The 19,225-nt window shown below is 41.8% G+C and overlaps 1 protein-coding gene across 1 annotated transcript in view; it reads left to right on the top strand.

The window, feature by feature from the left end:
* Nucleotides 1-19,225, top strand: part of DYNC2H1 (dynein cytoplasmic 2 heavy chain 1) — a 427,915-nt gene that overhangs the window by 355,142 nt on the left and 53,548 nt on the right. Inside the window, exon 85 of the mRNA XM_019530264.1 lies at nt 905-994. Within this exon, the coding sequence (XP_019385809.1) occupies nt 905-994 (90 nt within the window). The remainder of the gene's footprint in view (nt 1-904; nt 995-19,225) is intronic.

The raw sequence follows: 19,225 nt of genomic DNA, 5'->3' as shown, positions 1-19,225 counted from the left end.
CGACCCCTGGATATCCTGGGGTAAAAAAAACATGCAAAAAAAGCAGAGTGTTGCACGTGGGGGCAGCATATGCCACTCAAAATTGGAGCCTTGACTACCTGGAGCCATGTTCTGGCTGCCGGCCAGGCTCTGCATGGTAGCGTTACTGCTGCTGCATCCCCAGGAGGCCTCCAGGACCCCAGGTAAGGCTGCTGATGCCAGCCCAGTGCTGACCACCCAGGGTAACCTGCCATGCACCAGAAGGTGCATGCCACAGGCATTTCCCAGGGACAACTAGGGGTGGCACAAAATGTCCCACTGCTAGTTGTACCTCTGGAACCAAACATCCATGCTCAGAAGAACACAGCCAGGGGGAGTATTTGTACCCTTAACATTACCTTAGTGCTTGTTGGATTGGATCTCTATCTTTAAACAAATCTACATTTCTATAAAATGTGATGGTCATTTTATATTAAGCTTTAAAATGAAAACTAATGGATGTTCTTAAGAATCTAGAAATTCAGGTATTATTACTTTTATTTTCAAATGCTTTGTTTTTTTAAACGTATATGAAAAGGTCACCAGAATTCTGTAAGCCTTCCATGGGTGGAATCACTTTTCAGTGAGCCGTAGTTCTGTATTGAGAGGTTTTAAAGATCATGTTCCTAAGTGATTTACCAAAGGTCACATTTATCTGTTATGTATTATAATTTCCTATATATCTTCCATCACCTTAGAGTCTGACCAGCACGGAAGGGGGGTAAGCATCAGTACCAAAAATACAGAGTTATTAATCGCATGCTCCAGCCAGTCCCTTGAGCTTTTTACGCTGTATTTGAGCCGCAGATTATTTAATGTAATTCAAACAGTTACATTGCAGCACAGTAATGAAAGTTTTTATCCATTTAATATATTTTTGTTTCAGTGTCCTCTCGCATGGCAGAACAAGTGGGAAGGTCCAGAAGATCCTCTACAGTATCTCAGAGGTCTTGTGTCTCGAGCACTTGCTATCCAGGTATAATGGAGCACTCAGTTAACCTCAGAATATTCATTTTTAATGCTGCAAGGTACCTTGTGTATTTCACTAAAGAAGGAGTTTCCAAGCCATGATCACAACATGGTTTAGAAGTGCATTGGCTTTTTGGGAGAAACCTTAGGTAAATTGTTGCCTGTCAGGGCAGAGGATCAGACTCAATGGCCTAAGAGGCCCATTCCAGCTCTGTGTTCTTAATTTGTGCAAACATAAATTAAACATGATAAATATAAACATGTGAGAGCAACAGAAGAACTGCAATTTTGTGTCCTTTAAAAGCCCACAGGTCTGTTATGGGAATATAGTAATATTATTATTCACTTTTAGAGATATTTTTCATGCCTGAAACTTCATCACAATTTTTACTCAGGTTCTTTGGAGAAGTGCAAAAGATCTGTTTTTCTTTCTTGCTTTCTCTATAGAGTTATAGTCATAGTTTCAAAACTGGTATTTCTTCCAAAATAAAATTGAAACATCATGTACAGAAGAGAAGCTGATAAATGTACCTGTTTGTTTTTAGATTACATTTGGTCGTCATGTTATTTACAGTCATTCAAAAAGTTGCATTAAAATGTAGTGATACTTTTAAAATGTACATATTTGAGTCAATATATTTTTATTTCAGTGATCCTTGTGAGATATTTAATAGCTATTAAAACTATAGTCTGATTTGATATGTAGTTTTATAAAACTGCTAAAAAGTCATCATTTATACCTGAGATAGTGTACTTATACCAGAATGCAAGTTTAAAATTATTTTGCAGTCTGAGAACTAAATCATCTGCTGGAAAGATGTCTATCATTTTGATTCACAAACAATAAGTACCATCTATAAAAAGTTAAATTAGATTGTAAAATCTATTTCACACTTTAATTTGACTAACTTGGAATGATTTTTTTTAAATAATGTTAATTTCAGAAGAGAAATTATTTTGTTCAGTAAAACAGGGAAAGATATAATTTTTGTCCAAGGTGTGTTCCTAAATCTATTATTCAAATTTAAATTGTGTTTTTAATTTCTGTGAAACTTGCTGTGGAAGGAGAAACAAGTGAAAAAAAAATTGGGCAATAAATTAGCTTCTTTGGTCTCTTGATTTAATGCTTGTTATAAGATGACTGGATTTATTTAGCAGGAGGGCAATGCATAAAATTAAATTCAAATCTGTTTGTCTGAAAAACAGAAATGTAAGTATGGTTACATATCAATATGCATGTATCTGTGGGGAAAAAACACTAACCCTTGCACTGTAAGTAATTATCATTAATCTTGTTTTGGAAATTTGGACGTACTTTTTAGAAATCTCATGGGGAATTTTTATTACTATTTACTGTTCCTTAATTAGCTACTTTTTTCTTGCTTTTCCAGATGGTTGGCATTTTTAAATATTGTTACCTTGGTTCAAATTCTCTGAAAAGCTAGGCTGTAAACAATACTTTTATGGTACTTGTGTACACAATGGTCTTTCCTAGAATATTAACAATCAAACTGAGTTTGTACCATTGATTGTACACAGCAATCCAAATAAGACCAATGAAAGAACATCAACTTTGAGGAAGCAGCTGATGTAGCAGATACTTAGGCATTCATTGACTGTGGTTCTGTGACACTTTAAATTAGTTGTATTGTTAATATATAAAGTTAATTTACATATATATGTATTTTATAGGTTATGTCATTATCATTAGATTTAGGTGCATTTATTTTTTAAATATCAAATGTAATACCAGCATTTGCAATCCACTGGTACTTGGTTCTGCTGTGCTATTTATTCTTCAGCTTCTCTCAAATTAAAAAGGTACTATTTATAGTTAGAGTGTGGACAGAAAGGGCCAACTGTACCAATGTCCATACCCTTTGAAACATTTCAAAAAGCAGCTGAAGCTTTCCAAAATAGTACCTTTTAAAGCAAGATATTATTTTGAGTTCTTGTTTATTAACAAGATATTATTTCTGTTCTTGTTACATGTGTACAGGTACAGAGGAAAATCCACTCATAGGTCCTCCAGAACCCCACAGAGCTCTGGTCTCTCTCCCCACAGGGGATGGGCAGAGAGTGGGACAGACAGTTTTTAAGCTAAGTGATTCCTACTTTCTAGTCTTGGCTACTCCAGTATTGGGGACCCACCACTGCTGGTGTCAGGCTCTTCAGCCCCAGTCACCTCTGCTTCTCTGCTCTTGTGAGAGGGAAGAGAAGCAGAGCAGATTTGGTGCTGAAGAGTCAGAATCCTGGCAAAGGAAATCCAGGGAACCCCTAGCTTGACCTCACTGCCCCACATCCCTCCAGAGGCAGCCTCCACTCAGCCCCAGTACCCCATGACTCGAAAGCTTCAGCTGCATGCAGTCACAGCAAATGTTAAGCATTACAGCTGGGGAGTGCTACAGGGGCTGTATGTATCCCTCAAGACACATTTCTGTTGTTAAGTACTTCCAAGTGCCTTTCACTTAGAAATGTGCCTGAGTTCAGAGCTGCAGGCAAGCTAAATTGCTCCCAGCTGGCCCTGGCCTAACTACACTCAGCGTCCTCTAATTGCTTGAATGGGTTTGGCTATCTGCTTATAAGCAACAGACCTTTTAAGCTGCTTGTACATGTGACCCGGGTTTATTTGAAGCGGTGAATTCTTAATTGGTGGGTTTTTAAGTGTGATGAATAACACAGGCAGGGTGCTAGCAAGCTGGGTGCTTGGGGGGTGCCACCACTGCAGAGGGAAGGACAAGGCACTTTACAGCTCAGACACCACTGGCAGTTCACCCCCAACCATGGGAGAGGTGGGCAGGCTCCTCTAGGAGAAAAAAAAAAGCAACCCCCTTCCCTCTGCCTGGGACCACCCGGGAATGGACTGGCTTGACCTTGGGGCAGTAGTAGAGACACATTATGGTAAGGATACAGCATTTTCTGGAGCAAGCAGGATAGGAGTGAGTTAAAGGAGCTATTTCATCAGATCCAACTATCTTTGACTACACAGCATGAATTACCAAGTATTCATTTATCATGAAGTCAGCTGGGGCCAGCCTTCAGCCCAAATCCAGAGCAAGGCTCAAACTTGCGTCTCTAGGGTTATAGCAAGATGTCTAAACCGATTGGCTAGTGTAGCATAGCACACTTATAATAAACATGTCCTAAATTTATAAATATAATGAAATTCCACCCACATCTTCATTTTCTAATGTTAAAATGTAGTGTTGCTTTGCACATTGAAAAATGACTACCTTCCATTCCAAAGTTAGCTATAGTTATTTGACCAGAGATTTTCCACAATTCTTAAGGAATTTATTGTAATAAACCCTATTGGAATACACTTTATTTTTATGTAAGGTTTATATTTGAACATGGCTTTGGAAGGAAAAGACTGTTATTCATAAGAATATCAGACAGAATTTTTTTTCTTAAATGGGTACCTACTATTGGATACCTAAATGGGCCTGTTTTTAAAACTGCAGCTGATGCCATTGACATCTGTGGACAGTTCTGCATGGTTATCTTAATAGGTTGTGTGATCCCAGGAATTTTATATATAGAGGCTCAAGAAAAATCTGCTTTTAGAAGTTCTTCAGAGGTGCATGAAACTGTCAATGTCAGTATTTCCTTCTTTGTATTTCTTTTATTGAAACCCTGCTAATAAAATACAGTTGTATAGAGGCACTGTAGCAAAAGGAGATTATTTTTAAAACTCTCCAAGCAATTGTAATCTTATTATTGTGAAAAATATTAAATTGATTATAAGTCTCAAACATGATGCTAATTTTTGAAACTCAAGACAATCCTTTCAAATCAGTCCATCTTCTCTGGGGAAAATATATAATCACCCTTCAGAATTCAAAAAGTAGGAATAATAAGAAAACTTACCTCTAGCTATTGAACTGAGTTCCATTTCAGAGCTTAATTAAAATAAGTTCTTGTGATTGTAATCTGAATGCTTGTGGATAGCTCCTTATTTCTTTCAGGACCTGTTGTAAAGCATATAAAAAGTTTCCTAAGTCTTTTTTTTTTTTTCAGGGAGAAATATTAAGGTCAGGAAACATAAAGGGCAGTCTATTTGCAAGAGAGTACAACGTACATCGGCCTACTGAGAAAACAGAAAGAGATAGTTTTAGTTTTGTCCGTGTACCCAATTCATGTAACTACTCAATCTATCTAATATTAACTATAATGTTTTAAGCCAAGAGTGTCAAACCCACCTTGTGCTCTGGGCTGGATCCACAAGTTAGACATTATCTAGATCATTCTCCGACACTCCATTTGAAGCTGAGCCACTGCCCTTAATCATAAGATAAAATGGGTGAAGACCAGTGCTCTGATTAGAATTTCTGCCCAATACATGGCCTGCTCCTTTCCCGAACAGCAGCCAGCTCATTGAACCACACCCCCTCTAGCTCCCTCTCAGCCTCTCATATTTTCATTTCTTGGCTATCCAGGGGGATAACTGCTAAAAAGGGTTGGAAAAGGCACTGGATAATCCCTAACCTAGGCTGTGACAGCTCAAGCCCTATATCATACATTCAGGTTCAAAACCTCAATAGGTATGGGGATGGTCTAGAACTTGGGTCTGTAGCTTCCTCCCTGAGTGCTTTAATCACTATGCTATTGGAGCTAAAGCACAGAATCCTTCTCCAACATCTAATACTTGTAAATCATGAGTTTCTGACCAGCTACATTTTTGTGATTTATGTGGCCAGAATGGGCATATGTACATCAGCTTCACACTGGCTAGGCAAGTACATGGTCATTTTGCAAGTTCAGCTTTATATGTGATTAAGCATCCATACTGCAGAGGCAGTAGAATCACAACCTGTACCTAAGTGCCAAAAACACCATTTAGATGCACAAAAGGAAATAGAGTCCTGCCCTTAGAAGAGATGATGTGTTGAAAAGTTCAGGGAGAAGCATGTTTTCATATGAAATAAAGAAGCTGAATTCCTTTTTCATGTGCAAAAAATGATCACAGTCTTATCTAGGGTATCAGATAGTATGCTATAGTACAGTGTGGTATAGTGCAGGCATGAGCAACCTGCAGCACAAGTGCCAAAAGTGGCATAGGCAGCCTCTGTTTGCCACAGGGCAGATCAGAGAGGGAGCAAGTAATAGAGTAGGGGCGCATGAAGTCTGCCCTATTTGATTTGGATTCAGATTTGGCCTGAATCAGGGAAAATTATTCGATGCTGATTCAGTGAATCAGCGATTCGGACATAGACGCCGCTTTAAAAGTTTTTTCTATGTACCTTGAGGTAGCAGGCATGGTTCATAATCGCTGTAATGCTGGGGAGTGTGGAATGTCCCACAGGAGTGTGGAGCGGCCCTCCAGGTGCTCAGTGGCAAATCCAGAAGTAGACCAGAAGTACTTCTGGTCTAATTCCAGGTCCATTTCTGGTCCTCTTCACAGGTACTGCCCCCCACTCCCTGGGTAGGTGATGGGTTGCAGGGGGACCCTGGGTGCCCCCCACAAACCCATGAGGCACCAGTCACTAAGCCGGGGGGTATGGGAGGAGACATGGGGGCCCCCCCTGCTGCCAGACATGCTGGGGAGCCCCCGTGCTTCTGTGAGACACTCTATGTGCACCACCATCACAGCACTCATGAGCCTCTACTACCTAGAGGTATGTAGAGAAAAATGTTTAAAGCTGTCTTTATGTCCAAATCTCCCTGAATAGATTTGGAGGTTTCCGATTCAATTTAGAGAGATTAAAGGGTCCTTTGATTAGATTTGAATTCAGTGATTCAGCCAAAAATTTGCCCCCCCCCCACTGGTACAATATTTTTGCAGACTGTATACCCTCCACTGTCTGTTATTTCTCACAAGATAAGTAGCTGTTAGTTGCACAGTAAAATATCATTTATTTAGTTTTAGTTGCTTTCTGCTTAATTTGAGTCTATGTGTCAGTGATGAATAAAGTGTCTTCAATGTAATACACAGCATATAACAAAACGAAAGCAGAAAAGGAGTGTGTAATATATTTCAATACAGCTCAAGAACATATTTTTACCATGACAAGTTATACAGTTGCTTCCAAGCTATATAGTATACAGAGCAGCGTTAGAAATCTGACAGTGGTAAATACAATGCACTCTATCAAGCATGTATCCAAGACAGAGTTTCAAAGTGTGTTTGTGTAGTTTGTGGAGAAAGAGGTAAGTAAACTAAGGGAATCACTTGGATTTATATCGGATGGAACAGAGAACAGATCATTAAAAGCCACAATTCTCAAACTGAACACAGATGTGTATATAAGGAATGAAAGTACATCAGACATTTTCATATTCGCTGGATGGCTCTATTTCAGAGTTAAATTGTTTCTTCCCACCCCATTAATAGTTTTCTTCAGAAGGTGCTGTTCAGAGGACATATCCCCAAAACAAAATAGTCTTGTTTTCATACATTGCCTTGAAAAGTGTTGCTATACATTGCCTGGAGCTTTGCCAGAAACATCGTCAGTTCTGAAACCCTTACATCAACAAACACATTTTAACTACAGTCAGTATTTTCCTCCCTTACTGAGTTGTAGCATTCAGGCCAGGAGAAAAATGGTGTGAGATTATTCTTTTATTTTGAATACGATACAGCTAAAATACTTTACTTATTCTAGGATTCGGGAAGATTGACAATGAAAATATACATAGCAATTTGTCAAACTTCTTGCATGGTTTCCAGATTCACATGGCCTTTTTGGCATATTCAGGATTATTCTTGAAGTCCAAACTGAGAATAGTGGTTTTCATGGCTTTTTGTTTATCTTGTTTATTAGCTGACAGTCCCAAACTAGTGTTTTCAGTTTCTTGAGGCAATTCATCTCCTGCTTTCTTCAAATTGTAAACTAGTCGTTGCATTTTACAGTTCAATATAAAATAGAGAGCTTAAGGACTTACTTTATTGAGTTAGGACCATGTTTCTTTTCAGATGGGATAGCATATTATCTACTTTCTGAAGCTGCCATCAGTTCTCTAATGGAGATGAGTGGAAGGTGCAGTTTGTACTCAATCACCTGGCATACTAGCAATGGAAACTTCAGTGTTAGCCTTTAGTCTAACAGTTTATGACATCAACTGTTTTGAGTATAAATGGCGCTCAAATGTTTAAAAATAACTAGCAGCAATTTGTTAACAAAATAATCTAAGTATGTGTCTTTATTCTTTTTTTTTAAAAAAAGGAATACAGCAAGCCGAGACCTGAATCCTGAATGGTATTACTTTGCATTTAAATATCTGCTATTAATGTATTGTTTGCAGTCTATAGTATTAATACAGTTCTATTAAAAGTACCTATATACATCAGAATTCCATTTCGGAGGAGGGAGAATTACAAGACTGGGATATGGGTATTAGCTCCTGTGCTGTAGTTTTCTGTTAAATATTTCTTTATTAGTTTTTCTCATAAAAGCAAGATATTTTTGGAGTATACTCCTAGTAATCACAGCTGCAATACACTTTACAGAGGTATAGTGGAGAGGTGTATTGATTAAACATAAGATTTTAACCAAGGTGAGCGTTGACTTAATGAAATTAGAGACACTGGAAAAAGGTAGATCTTCACATAAGTTATTATCAGTTGAGTTACACCTGGTTAAAACTGGTATGTTGAACCACTGGGACCCTAGTGGTTGCTAGTCAGTTAAGTGTGTGCTTCCACCCAAAACATGGGGAAATGCAAGGCTGCTTAAGAATTAGCATGCTGAGGATGAGTTGTTTCATTATGGGTTATTGTTTAGAAAGCAGAATGTGCTACTGGACAAGAAAGAGCATATAGAAGCAGCTAGAAAGAAGCTCTAGCATAGTCTGAACAAGCTTTGTTATGTGTCCCTAGGAGAAACCTCAGAAGAGATTTAGCACTGGGGTGCTGGCTAAGAGTGTGTTGGAGATGTAAGATAGCAACTATTTCTGGTTGTCTGATTCTTCTTATGTTCAAGAAGTACATTCTTGTAAAGGAACAGAACCACATCAAAAATGCCTGACTCAATCACCATTTTCTCCTCCTACCTGGAATAGTCTACACCAGTGCTGTCCAAATCATCCAGCCCTGAGCCTGTGTGCATATGTGGCATGGAGCCACTACACAGGGTGGATCTAGTGCATGGAGCTCTGTGTATGTGTGCATCAGGCATGGATCCAGTCAGTTCCAGAGTACAGAGCTGTATCATCTGGCGCTAATTAATACTGCCACCACTTGCCATGTCACCAAATTTTAGACCTAGGGGGAGCCCCACAAGCTAGATGTCATGGGTCAGAAGGATATTGAAAAGTATAGAAGTGCAAAAAGTTTTGCTAAATTATCTTATGTGCTGTTAAACTTTCCTAATTAGTTTTGAAGCTCTGTTAGACTTAGAAATCATTTTCTGTGAATTATATATGTTATGCAGGTATATATGAATCATTCTACGTGTTGTTACTTTTGGGGCACTATCTGCACTTTCCTACATAACCTGAATACCATCTTCTTTCCATAATATCCCAGTCATTATCCCAGGATGTGGTTGTTTGTTATATGCTCTACTGATCAAGAGTATAATCGCTTTAAGAATAGAAAACTGTTTGTACCTATTATATAGAACCATTTTTCATGATCCAGATTGAATGTCAAAGCATTTTAAAACGTTCTTTTAATCCTGGTAAACTTTCATGTAATAACTGATATGAACAGCTGCTTCCACATATTCAGTTATTAAATATAGCTAATGGATGGAGAGTTGAATATATAACTAGATGTAGATAAATTAGCATAGAACAATACCTACATATAAATGAATACAAGTTTATGTATATATATATAGATGATGTGTATGGCACGGGGAAATGAAAGAGAAAAAAGGTAATTCTGATTGGTGTAGTATAGCAGTGTGTGACCGCCGGGCTGGGACCCTCACCCGTAGGTGGTTCACCTTCGGTGGGAGGGGACGCCGCTGATCACGCTGGATCACTATGGGTATGGAGAAGATCTCTTACGGCCCAGTCTCCACCTTAGTTTTCGCCTGCCATGACTTGATGTTAAGTTCAGTTAAGGACAGTTTGTGGGTGCTCCGCAGCGCAGGATCCCTCGGCGGTCACATTGCGGGGCTCCGCCACCCCTGTACCCTGACCTCACGCCACCTGTAGTGCTCCCCCTCTCTCGTGGGTCAGACCTCTTGTCGGTAGGCTTGTAGCTCCCCTGGGTCTGCCCTGCCCTCGTCAAATCACTCGTGGGCCAGTCCACCCCGTCCTCTCCTTCCTATGCCCTCTTGACCCAGCACCGGGTTGCAGCACCGGTTGTGCCCCTCTAACGTATGCTTAATCCTATCTTCATGTAAGTGACTCCTCAGCTGTCCCTGCTGGGGTACTCTTAACTGAGACAAGCCTATAAACAACTTAAAGCCCAGCTCCTCAGCCGCTTACTGGCTGTGGCTACTATTCGGACCTCCCTGGGTCCCCTTGGGCAATATCTGGCCCTTAATCTCCCTAGCGCCCCCTAGGGGTTCCTAAACCTGACTGGTTGGCGGCGACTTCCACCTGATTACATCCTCCTGGGGCTCCCCATGTCCTTGCCCCCTCTCGTAGGGTCACGTCCCTGCAACACCACTCCAGCACTCAACCTGGGGGCCTCGCAGGCTTCAAGTCCGTGACCCGCAGGTCCCTCATTGGCCGTTCTTTCAGCCTCGTGGTCTGTCTCCAGCCTTACTGCCCGCCTCCACTCGTCTGAGGCCCTGCGGCCAGTTGTTGTTGCTGTTCTCTCCTCTGGCTGAGTGGGTCGCTGCCTCTCCCTAGGGCTCTCCGCCCCTCTTTCTGGGGAAACTGCCATCTGTTCTGCTCTGGGGCTCTCAGCTCTTCTTCCTGGGGGAGCTGCCGCCTGCCGTGCTCTGGGGCTCTCAGCCCTTCTCCCTGGGGAAGCTGCCGCCTGCCCTGCTCTGGGGCTCTGTGCCCCTCTTACTGTGGGAGCCACCACCTGCTCTGCTCTGGGGCTCTCTGCCCCTCATGCTGGGGATGCTGTTGCCTGCCCCGCTCTGGGGCTCTCAGCCTCCCATGCCACTGGACCCGGTCCCGGTTCCTCCGCTCCGCCCCCGCTCTTCTGCGGCCGCTCTTATTCCCGTCGGCCGCCTGCTTCCAATGACGTCATCTTCCGGCCGTGGCTGCATAAACAAGCGGCAGACGTGCCGCACGGGCTCCTCCGGCGGTGCTAGTAAGTCCCACTCCAGTTCCCCGGGACACAGTGAAAAGAAAATGGCTTTTACTGTGTGTTACAGGGGCCTTCTTGGGGCCGATTTCAGTGTGGCCCGCCCACCTGTTCCTGAGCTAACCTTCCATGTTCTCTCCTGCCACCCCTTGTTGCTATATTTAATTAGTAGATGTTAACATGCAGGAGGCTGCCCACTTTCTGCCCTGATGCCAGGGGGCGCTATCTGTGGCTCGTTTCCTCCCCTACAGCGCAGCCGAAGCCTCGCAGATAGCATCTATAGTTCTTATTGTCACCGGCCCCTACACTGGGCCCCAGAATCCTACTGTTGAAACCCCACCTGGGTTCCTCTCATCTGGCGGTCTCCTCCGCCTTCATACCAGGCAACATAGCTCCACTGGGACCTTTGGCTCACTATCCCTGGCCCACCTCCAGGCCAGTCGGAACCCTAGGCCCTCAGCTCTTGGATGTTCCTCGCTGTGGGCCCCTGACCCTTCAACCCTTCCGGTCCTGGCCCCAGCATGGGCCAGTCAGGGGAAATTCAGACAGGCACTGAGTTTATGGTCCTTTCCTCTCTCTGAGGGCCCACTCTCTGGCCCCTCCAAAACAAGGGGTAATCCACCTGGTTGTGGGGTCTAGGGGTTAAGGCACTCCATCCTGCCTTTCACTGGTAACTGGCCTGGCATTTTCTGGGGGCACCCGCACCACTGGGAGCCCCACCAGGCCACCCACTGCCGGCAGGGTGCAGTTTTAGGTCATACCCAGAACCAGAAGCCTCCTATCCATCCCCTAAAGCTCCTCCCTTACCTCCAGATGATATCAGCAGCCCTCCAGCCAGGCAATGTTGTTCCCTGGCCTCCAGCATCATAACTGCTCTGTTTATATGGGCAGCCCTGAATCTAAAATGACTGCCCTCATCAGGCACCTGCCAGCTGCTGCCTTCTGGCCCTTAAAGTGGCAGGCATAAACAGTGCTCTGCCACACTGTGATACAAGGAAAGCACTCTCAGGACACATCTGTATGTGGAACTTTTAGAAATACTAAAACATTGTGCAATATGGGTGGTTATAGTTAGATTTTCTGACTATGTCCCCTATATGTCACTATTTCCACTATTTTGTGTGCTAAACTGGGGGTGCATGCTGCTATGGCAACATAGTTTGTAATCATGTGTAGATCCGTGTGATTGCTATGTTACTTTAGTGCACCATATAGCAATCTAGCGTGTTGCTATGTTGCCATAGAGTGACTTGTAGACACACCCTCATTTTCCTGTTTCACAACAGAAACATTACAAAAGGCCTAGAGTCTGGCAATAATTTCTGCTTCATGGTAATAGAAAAAAATGATGGAGTTATATAGGAGCTAGGCCCTGCCCCCTCTGGTCAGCTGTCTCCCACCGATTACCCTGGCAACCAGCAGCTGAGCTCCTTACTTACTGCTTCACAAGTAGCAAGCACCTCAGTACCCTGCTACAGCAGGCACATGCCTGTAGTGACTTAGCCTAGCAGCTGGGGTGGGGGGCTCTAGAGCAGCCCTCCCTTCCATTCTACAGTGCTGAGCTGGGGTGGGGAGTGGCCAGGCCCTGGCAGGATACTCTGATTAGGGAGGGGTTCCTCCCTCCCTTCCCCATTTCTGCTCCTCTGACCATCAACAGAGCCAGCAGGGAGTTGCAGAGCCTTTACTTATACAGCAGGGAGTTACACAGCATTTAGCAGCTCATCAACAAAACAAAAGCCTCTCTTATTAGTTCAAGCTCCTCTTAAACAGCTTTTCCTAAGGAAAAAATGGAGGGACATTACCAGCTACCTATTGATTATCTCCAGAAAGCCCTAAACAGACATTGTCCTGTTGGCCTTTGTCCCATCTGCCTTACACAGACACTTCAGCATACACCACATGCTGGCTATGGTCTGTGCTGTGAGAGGAGGGAGGGAGGGATCCCTGCTTGATTAGGACTCGGGGGGTGGGGGATGGAACAGTGCGAAGCCAGGAAGACCCTGCTGTTGCTGCAAGTCTGTGCTGAAGCTCCAGCCAGGGGGCAGAGGGGCAGGGCCAGTCCTGCTGTGGAGCAGAGAGCCCCACCCAGGACTGCAAATATAGCCACCTCTGTCTTGTTACTGTTCTAGTTAATATTTTCCCATGCCTCTCTGATATCCGTTCTCTTCTGCTGACTTGTTCTTCTGATTTAGCATCCTAGTGAAAAGAAATTCTGCTTTGCTCTTACCTTCTCTTTATTACTATAACAGTAGTTATATATAACTATAGTTATGTATACTATGGTTCTAATATTATAAAAGCCTAAGTCTGTCTGTTCGTAATGCTTTATTTGCACTCTGACTGGCTGACAGAAAGAGCCAATCCAATTGCTCCGAGTGTGGGGGAGCACCACCATGATTCCAAAGCCACGCCAAGGACCAGACAAAGGGTGAGCTGGCCTTGGCTCTCTCACCCCACTCCTTGAAGAGGCAGAACAATGACAGCATGAGGAGTTAGGTGGCAGCACTCCATCCCAGCCCCTCCCCCCCCCCCAGTCATCCTTGATGGGCAGTTGGCTAGTGTATATGTAGCTATATACATTAACCGTAAGTTATTGGTTTGCATTACTACAACTACACACTAGTCATTCAACAAATTTGGTGTGTTCTGAGCATTTTTTTCAAGAGGACAAATGGGTCACTGTGAAACCTAATTCATACTAGAGGTCTATATATAACCAAAGAACAATATGTGTTTATTCAGAATGCAGAGTGAAGTCTACATTCTTAAAAAATTTGCTGCCATAAATAAAACGTACATTAAATAAATAGTAAAGACACTCATTTAAATATATGTATAAGAGTCTCAGTGGAAAGAACCATAAGCCAGGTGGTAAAAGATGCATAGATACAATGGGCGCATCCTGACAAGCGGTCATGTCAAATAGCAGCGGTACACAGTTATCACAAATTGCCCCAGGTAGAGTAGGGGAGCCTGGGACCAGCACCTAGGCTGGCCCCAGAAGGCTTACCTGGGGTCCTGGGAGCCTCCCAGGGCTCCAGCAGTGGCGGTCTGGGTGCATGGAGCCTAGCTAGCAGCCAGGCTCCAGTTTTGGGAGATTCACACTGCTGCTTTGTGTGCCACCCTGCTTTTTTCAGACTTGGGGGTGAGGGGTTGACACTAGGATCTCCCAATGTCAAAAAACACTGCCATTCTGCTAATTAGCAGCACAGTGAATGCCTGCATGTGCAGCGCACATAGTTTGTGACACCGCAGAAGGGTCTGCAACACCACAAACCATACGTGTGTCCTTGTCTGTATGTGCCCAATTAGACTGGATTTAAAGGAGCATTTGGAAATTCTGAGAATAGTGCAAATGTAAGCAAATAAGGATTTTTACCAATATTAAATTTTCCTTTTCTCTACTTTGGATTCATTCATTGAAACAAAAGTAAAAAGAAATCCTCACCTAGTAAATTGAAAGAATTCATCACCCAGCATTTATACAATACCTTAGAGTCAGTCACTAACCTTTGTTGATGAAGCTGATCAAAATGCATGATTTCTGCCCAGTAGGAATTGCTGATAGTTTAGTACTAGTTCTTGTCTGGGATTGGGATGAAGAATGATTATATCAAAACTTTTTTGAGAGGTAATTAGATGAGCGAGTCTGCAGTCAGGCAGAAAGCAAGGCAGGATGGCACCTTAGAAACTAACCGGTTCAGAAAGGTTTAAGCTTTTGTAGGTGACATCTGAGGTTCTCTCTTGAATGTCAGATGTCAGCAACTGAGCCCCCCTGCCTCTCCAGCCCCTCCAGTGGGGTGGGTGAAACAGGGTGGGGATGTGCTCTCTATCCATGGTGCCCTTGGGTTCCCCTCTCGGGAACCCTTTTCTGCTCTGAAATCTCTCTTTTTGTATCCTTCCTTTCACTCTAATGAACTCTTCATGTTTGGGCATTGTTGGTGTCCATGTTCTGTCCTGTCAGCATATTCTTTGTTGCACACATCCTAAATCTGTTTATTCCCCAAAGTATGGGATAGTTTGGAAAGGGATGATCCTACCTAGAGCAAGGAGTTGGACCTTTCAAGGTCTTTTCAGTCTGTACTATTCTAGAATTTTATGGTTTTAGATTACTTAATGGAAACACTTGATTCCAACAAAATCCCATTTTCTAAAAAGAAAATAGTTCATTCAGATGTTTAGACCAGCCTGAGTTTGGAGTTCTTTGTAAGGTGGCCCTTTGGTCAGATGTCTGATAAAAGTTATGCTTTATTGAAAATCAAAAGGATAGATTTCTGAAGCATAAGTACTGTGTACAGAGCCTTAACCAGGAAATATTTTACCAGCCCTGATTGCACATGGGATTTAACTAAAAATAATTATGTGAATTATCACAGTTCTTTATTTAGTTACAGTTTATGTTGTGTGGCCCTTCATTCATTTTTATCTTTTTGGTGATAAATCATGAAGATCTCATTTATATTTTATCATAGGCTGTTTATTTCTGTCTTTGTTTCTCCCTTCTCATCTATCTTTGTTTCTGTGGTCTCGTTCCTTCTTATCCTCATACACATGGAAGTCAAATTTTTAATACTAAATATTCAAATAGTAATAAACTAAATCCATAAGAATTTAATGCTTTGTCTAAGCATGTATATTTCTTGTGCTGGCTGAAGTAGAGCAAGTGTTTTTTGGAACCATTACAAAGTCAACATGGCTGTTGATTATTTTTTATTGCTTTGATTGTCATGTCCCAAAACTCTGAATTGTAAACATAGCCTGTGTCCGTACTGCCTACTTACTCCTGTTTCACCCACTCAAAAGCCCACAATGAAGCAACATAGATGATTTAACTGAGACATGTATTCAGGACCCATCTCAACTGTGTATTCCACCTATATGCTGAGTTCATGTGTAGGCAGACCAAAAGCAGTGGGGTAGGGCTTGTTTCTTGGTAGCAGTCCAAATCACAGCAGGAAGGTGCTATAGGCATGGCCTCAAAGTACCCACTCAATTGGTGCTCTGGGAAAAGCGTATGGTTAAATTACTAAGGAACTGGGGAGATGATTACTTGTCTTAAATTGGTAACAAATGGAAAGCCTGTGTCCAGGAAGTGTGCTATAAAGGCAAAAGAAATGACAAGTACTGCAGGCTATTGGACCAAGGGTATATAGAGCACACTTTAGTTTCAGTTCTTCAGGGTATTGAATTCCCCTTATTCTGCACAGTTTCTCACAAGACCAAGCTGCAATTAAGACTTAACACAGAAAAGGATATATGCACAGGGTACAATAATAGAATGGGAAGACAGGAATGCATATGCACTATATATTTTTTTAATTGTTTGAGGTTAAATATATTAAAATTTGGGGCTGAGTTTGGTGAGGTCCAGGAAAGATAGGCAGGCTGTAAAGCTGAGATTTCAGAGAGTGAAGTTACATGTACACAGGATAAAGGTGGCTTTCTGTAGCACAGCAGAAATGTAAACAGTGGTTGAAAGTTACCTGTGGAAGTAATAGAAGTCTTGGATGTATCGCTCTTTGGATTTATCACTTTCCATAACCACATCAACAGTTTAGAATTTGATATTTACTAGGCTAATTTGTAGACTAATCTATCTTGTATTCTATACATCACAGTGTGTCTTGCTATAGAAAAATATAAATGTGAAACGTAAAATATTAAACGTGTATATAGTGGATGCATGTACACATGCATTAATGTGCCTTTTCTACTGCACATTGTTTAGTACCTCTAATACGAGGTACTACATAAATGCACAGTAGCTGATGCTAATATGCAGTAGCAAAGGCGCAGTGTTTTTGTGATGCTTAGTACACAAAAGACTAATTCTGCTATGTATTAGCATATTAGCATGGTTTTTGCTGTGATACGTTAATGTGCAGTAGAATTGGTCTAATACACATTGTCTCATAGACATGCCCACAGAGCCAGTATTCCTAGTTTACAAGATTTTTGGTGATGGTGGTAGGTTATTTTAAAAACAACATCAGTCTACTTGTGGGTGACTCATATTACACATTTTAGCATTTTTATAGTGCATTTTCTATGTGTGGCTCACTGTAATGATGCGTGTGCTGATCTCCAAATCGTTTAACTCGTGTTCTGGTCTTGCATTTACATTTTGAGTTTTGGAAAAAGTAAGTTCCCTTATTCAGTTCTTGACAGACAAAACTGAAATCTTCATATTTCAGGAGTTCTGGACAATATTTAGTCAATTTTGTACTTGCCTTGCTACCCTCAAGACCTTTTCCATAGGGGTACACACAGATTTTTTATATTTACGTTGTGCTGCTACATTCTGGCTCAGTGTATCTCTCTCTTTTTTTTTTCCTTTTTGGAAGCATTGTATCCTCTAAATGACTTCTTTCTGGAACTTTCCCTATAGTATAATAACTTTCAATTCCTGGAATTTCCCAAGAATAAGTTTAAGGCATCTAACTGATTTTAGTGGCCAAAAAAAAGCTTTCTGACAAGCTCAAAAACATTAGGAAGTGACGGTGATTAATGTCACTTTCAACACATAGCAGTTCGCATCTGTTTTTGCTGTGATCAGCAGTTGGGTTTTTTCTGCCACTTGCCCAATCAAATCACAGAAGCTCATGGAATATCATTTTTAGCATCACTTGTAGAGTGCAGAAGATCAATAAGTTAATATTTATTCACAAAAACAATTACGCACACTTTTCTCTAAAATCCAGTTTCAGTTACAATAGAAATACACAATAAATCTGTAAATTCTTGACCCTGAAAATTTTGATATTTTAAGCTAGAACAACTTATTCTGTCCGTTAACTTGATTCCCAGCCTGTCTAAATAAAACAGGATACAACTGTTTTACAAGACTGTAATAAGAATCAATTTGCTAATCGCATACTTACCATTGAAGAGTATGAATAAAATACAAATTCACACTATTTAAATTAATAGGAAGGTTATTATTCTCTTTACACTGAATTATAAACACTTCTGGGTAGTAAGATTGAAAATTTTACAAATAGTCAGTATTTAATTAAAGGCTAAGAACATAAGAAACCCCAGACTGGGTCAGATAACAGGTAACACTAACCCAGTATACTATCTCTCAGAAACAGTAGGCGGTAAGGAGTAGGTGGTAAGGGAAAAAGTATATGAGCAGGGGAAATCCAGGATGATCTTTCCCCAGCCTCTCTCTGCCTATGGCTTCTAGCAATCAAAGTCTAAGGAAGCCCTTATTCTGAGGTTGCACCTTTGACTACCACGTTTAATACTCCAATGATAGATATGTCCCCCCTGAATTTATCCAATCCCTTTTTAAGCCTGGTTAAACAGACTCTACAACATCCAGCAGTAACGGGTTCCGCAAGCTACTTATATAATTTGAAAAAAAACAACTTCCTGTTGTTTGTCTTAAACCTGCAAATAGTAATTTCACTGTAGTTCTCTATTTCTAGTATTATGAGAGAGACAGCAGACAGTTAATCCCTATTTACTTTCATACATGACTGTATAGACCTTTATCACATCCTACCTCAAATGTCTTTTAGCTAAGCTGGAAAGTCATGTCTCATTTAATCTTCGCTCATCCTCAAGCCTCTCTATACTTTTGATCATCTATATTGCCCTTTCCTAGTTCTACAACATCTTTTTTGAGGTGGGAGTAGTCCACACAGTATTCAAGGTGTGGGTGCACTGTATCAGCAGTTTCAAACTCACCTATACCCCTGAAGAGCCATGCAGGCCATATCCAGGCCCCTCAGGATGAGCAGCGGTGCAGGGTTTAACACAACCGGTATTTGCCCCCTGCTGCTGTTCCCAACAGGCCTCCATATCTGAGAATTTGGCAGCAACCCCCCACTCCTGAATTCCTGACCTCTCCCAGGGGCCAAGTGAAATAGCTTGTGGGCCAGATTCAGCATACAGACTGTATCCTTGACACCCGTGTACTGTATTAACTGAATCACCTGGATCTATATGCATACTAGTGCCCCCATAAAACCTCAAGTAGGTAGATGGGTCATAGATTCATACATGCTAAGATCAGAAGGGACCTCTATAGATCATCGAGTCCGACCCCCTGCATAAGCAGGAAAGAGTGCTGGG

This window comes from Crocodylus porosus, unplaced genomic scaffold (genome assembly GCF_001723895.1).
Source record: "Crocodylus porosus isolate Cpor-Errol unplaced genomic scaffold, CroPor_comp1, whole genome shotgun sequence".
NCBI classification, from domain to species: Eukaryota; Metazoa; Chordata; order Crocodylia; family Crocodylidae; genus Crocodylus; species Crocodylus porosus.
Note: the sequence above shows the minus strand (reverse complement) of the source record. Positions and strands in the feature narration are given on the sequence as shown.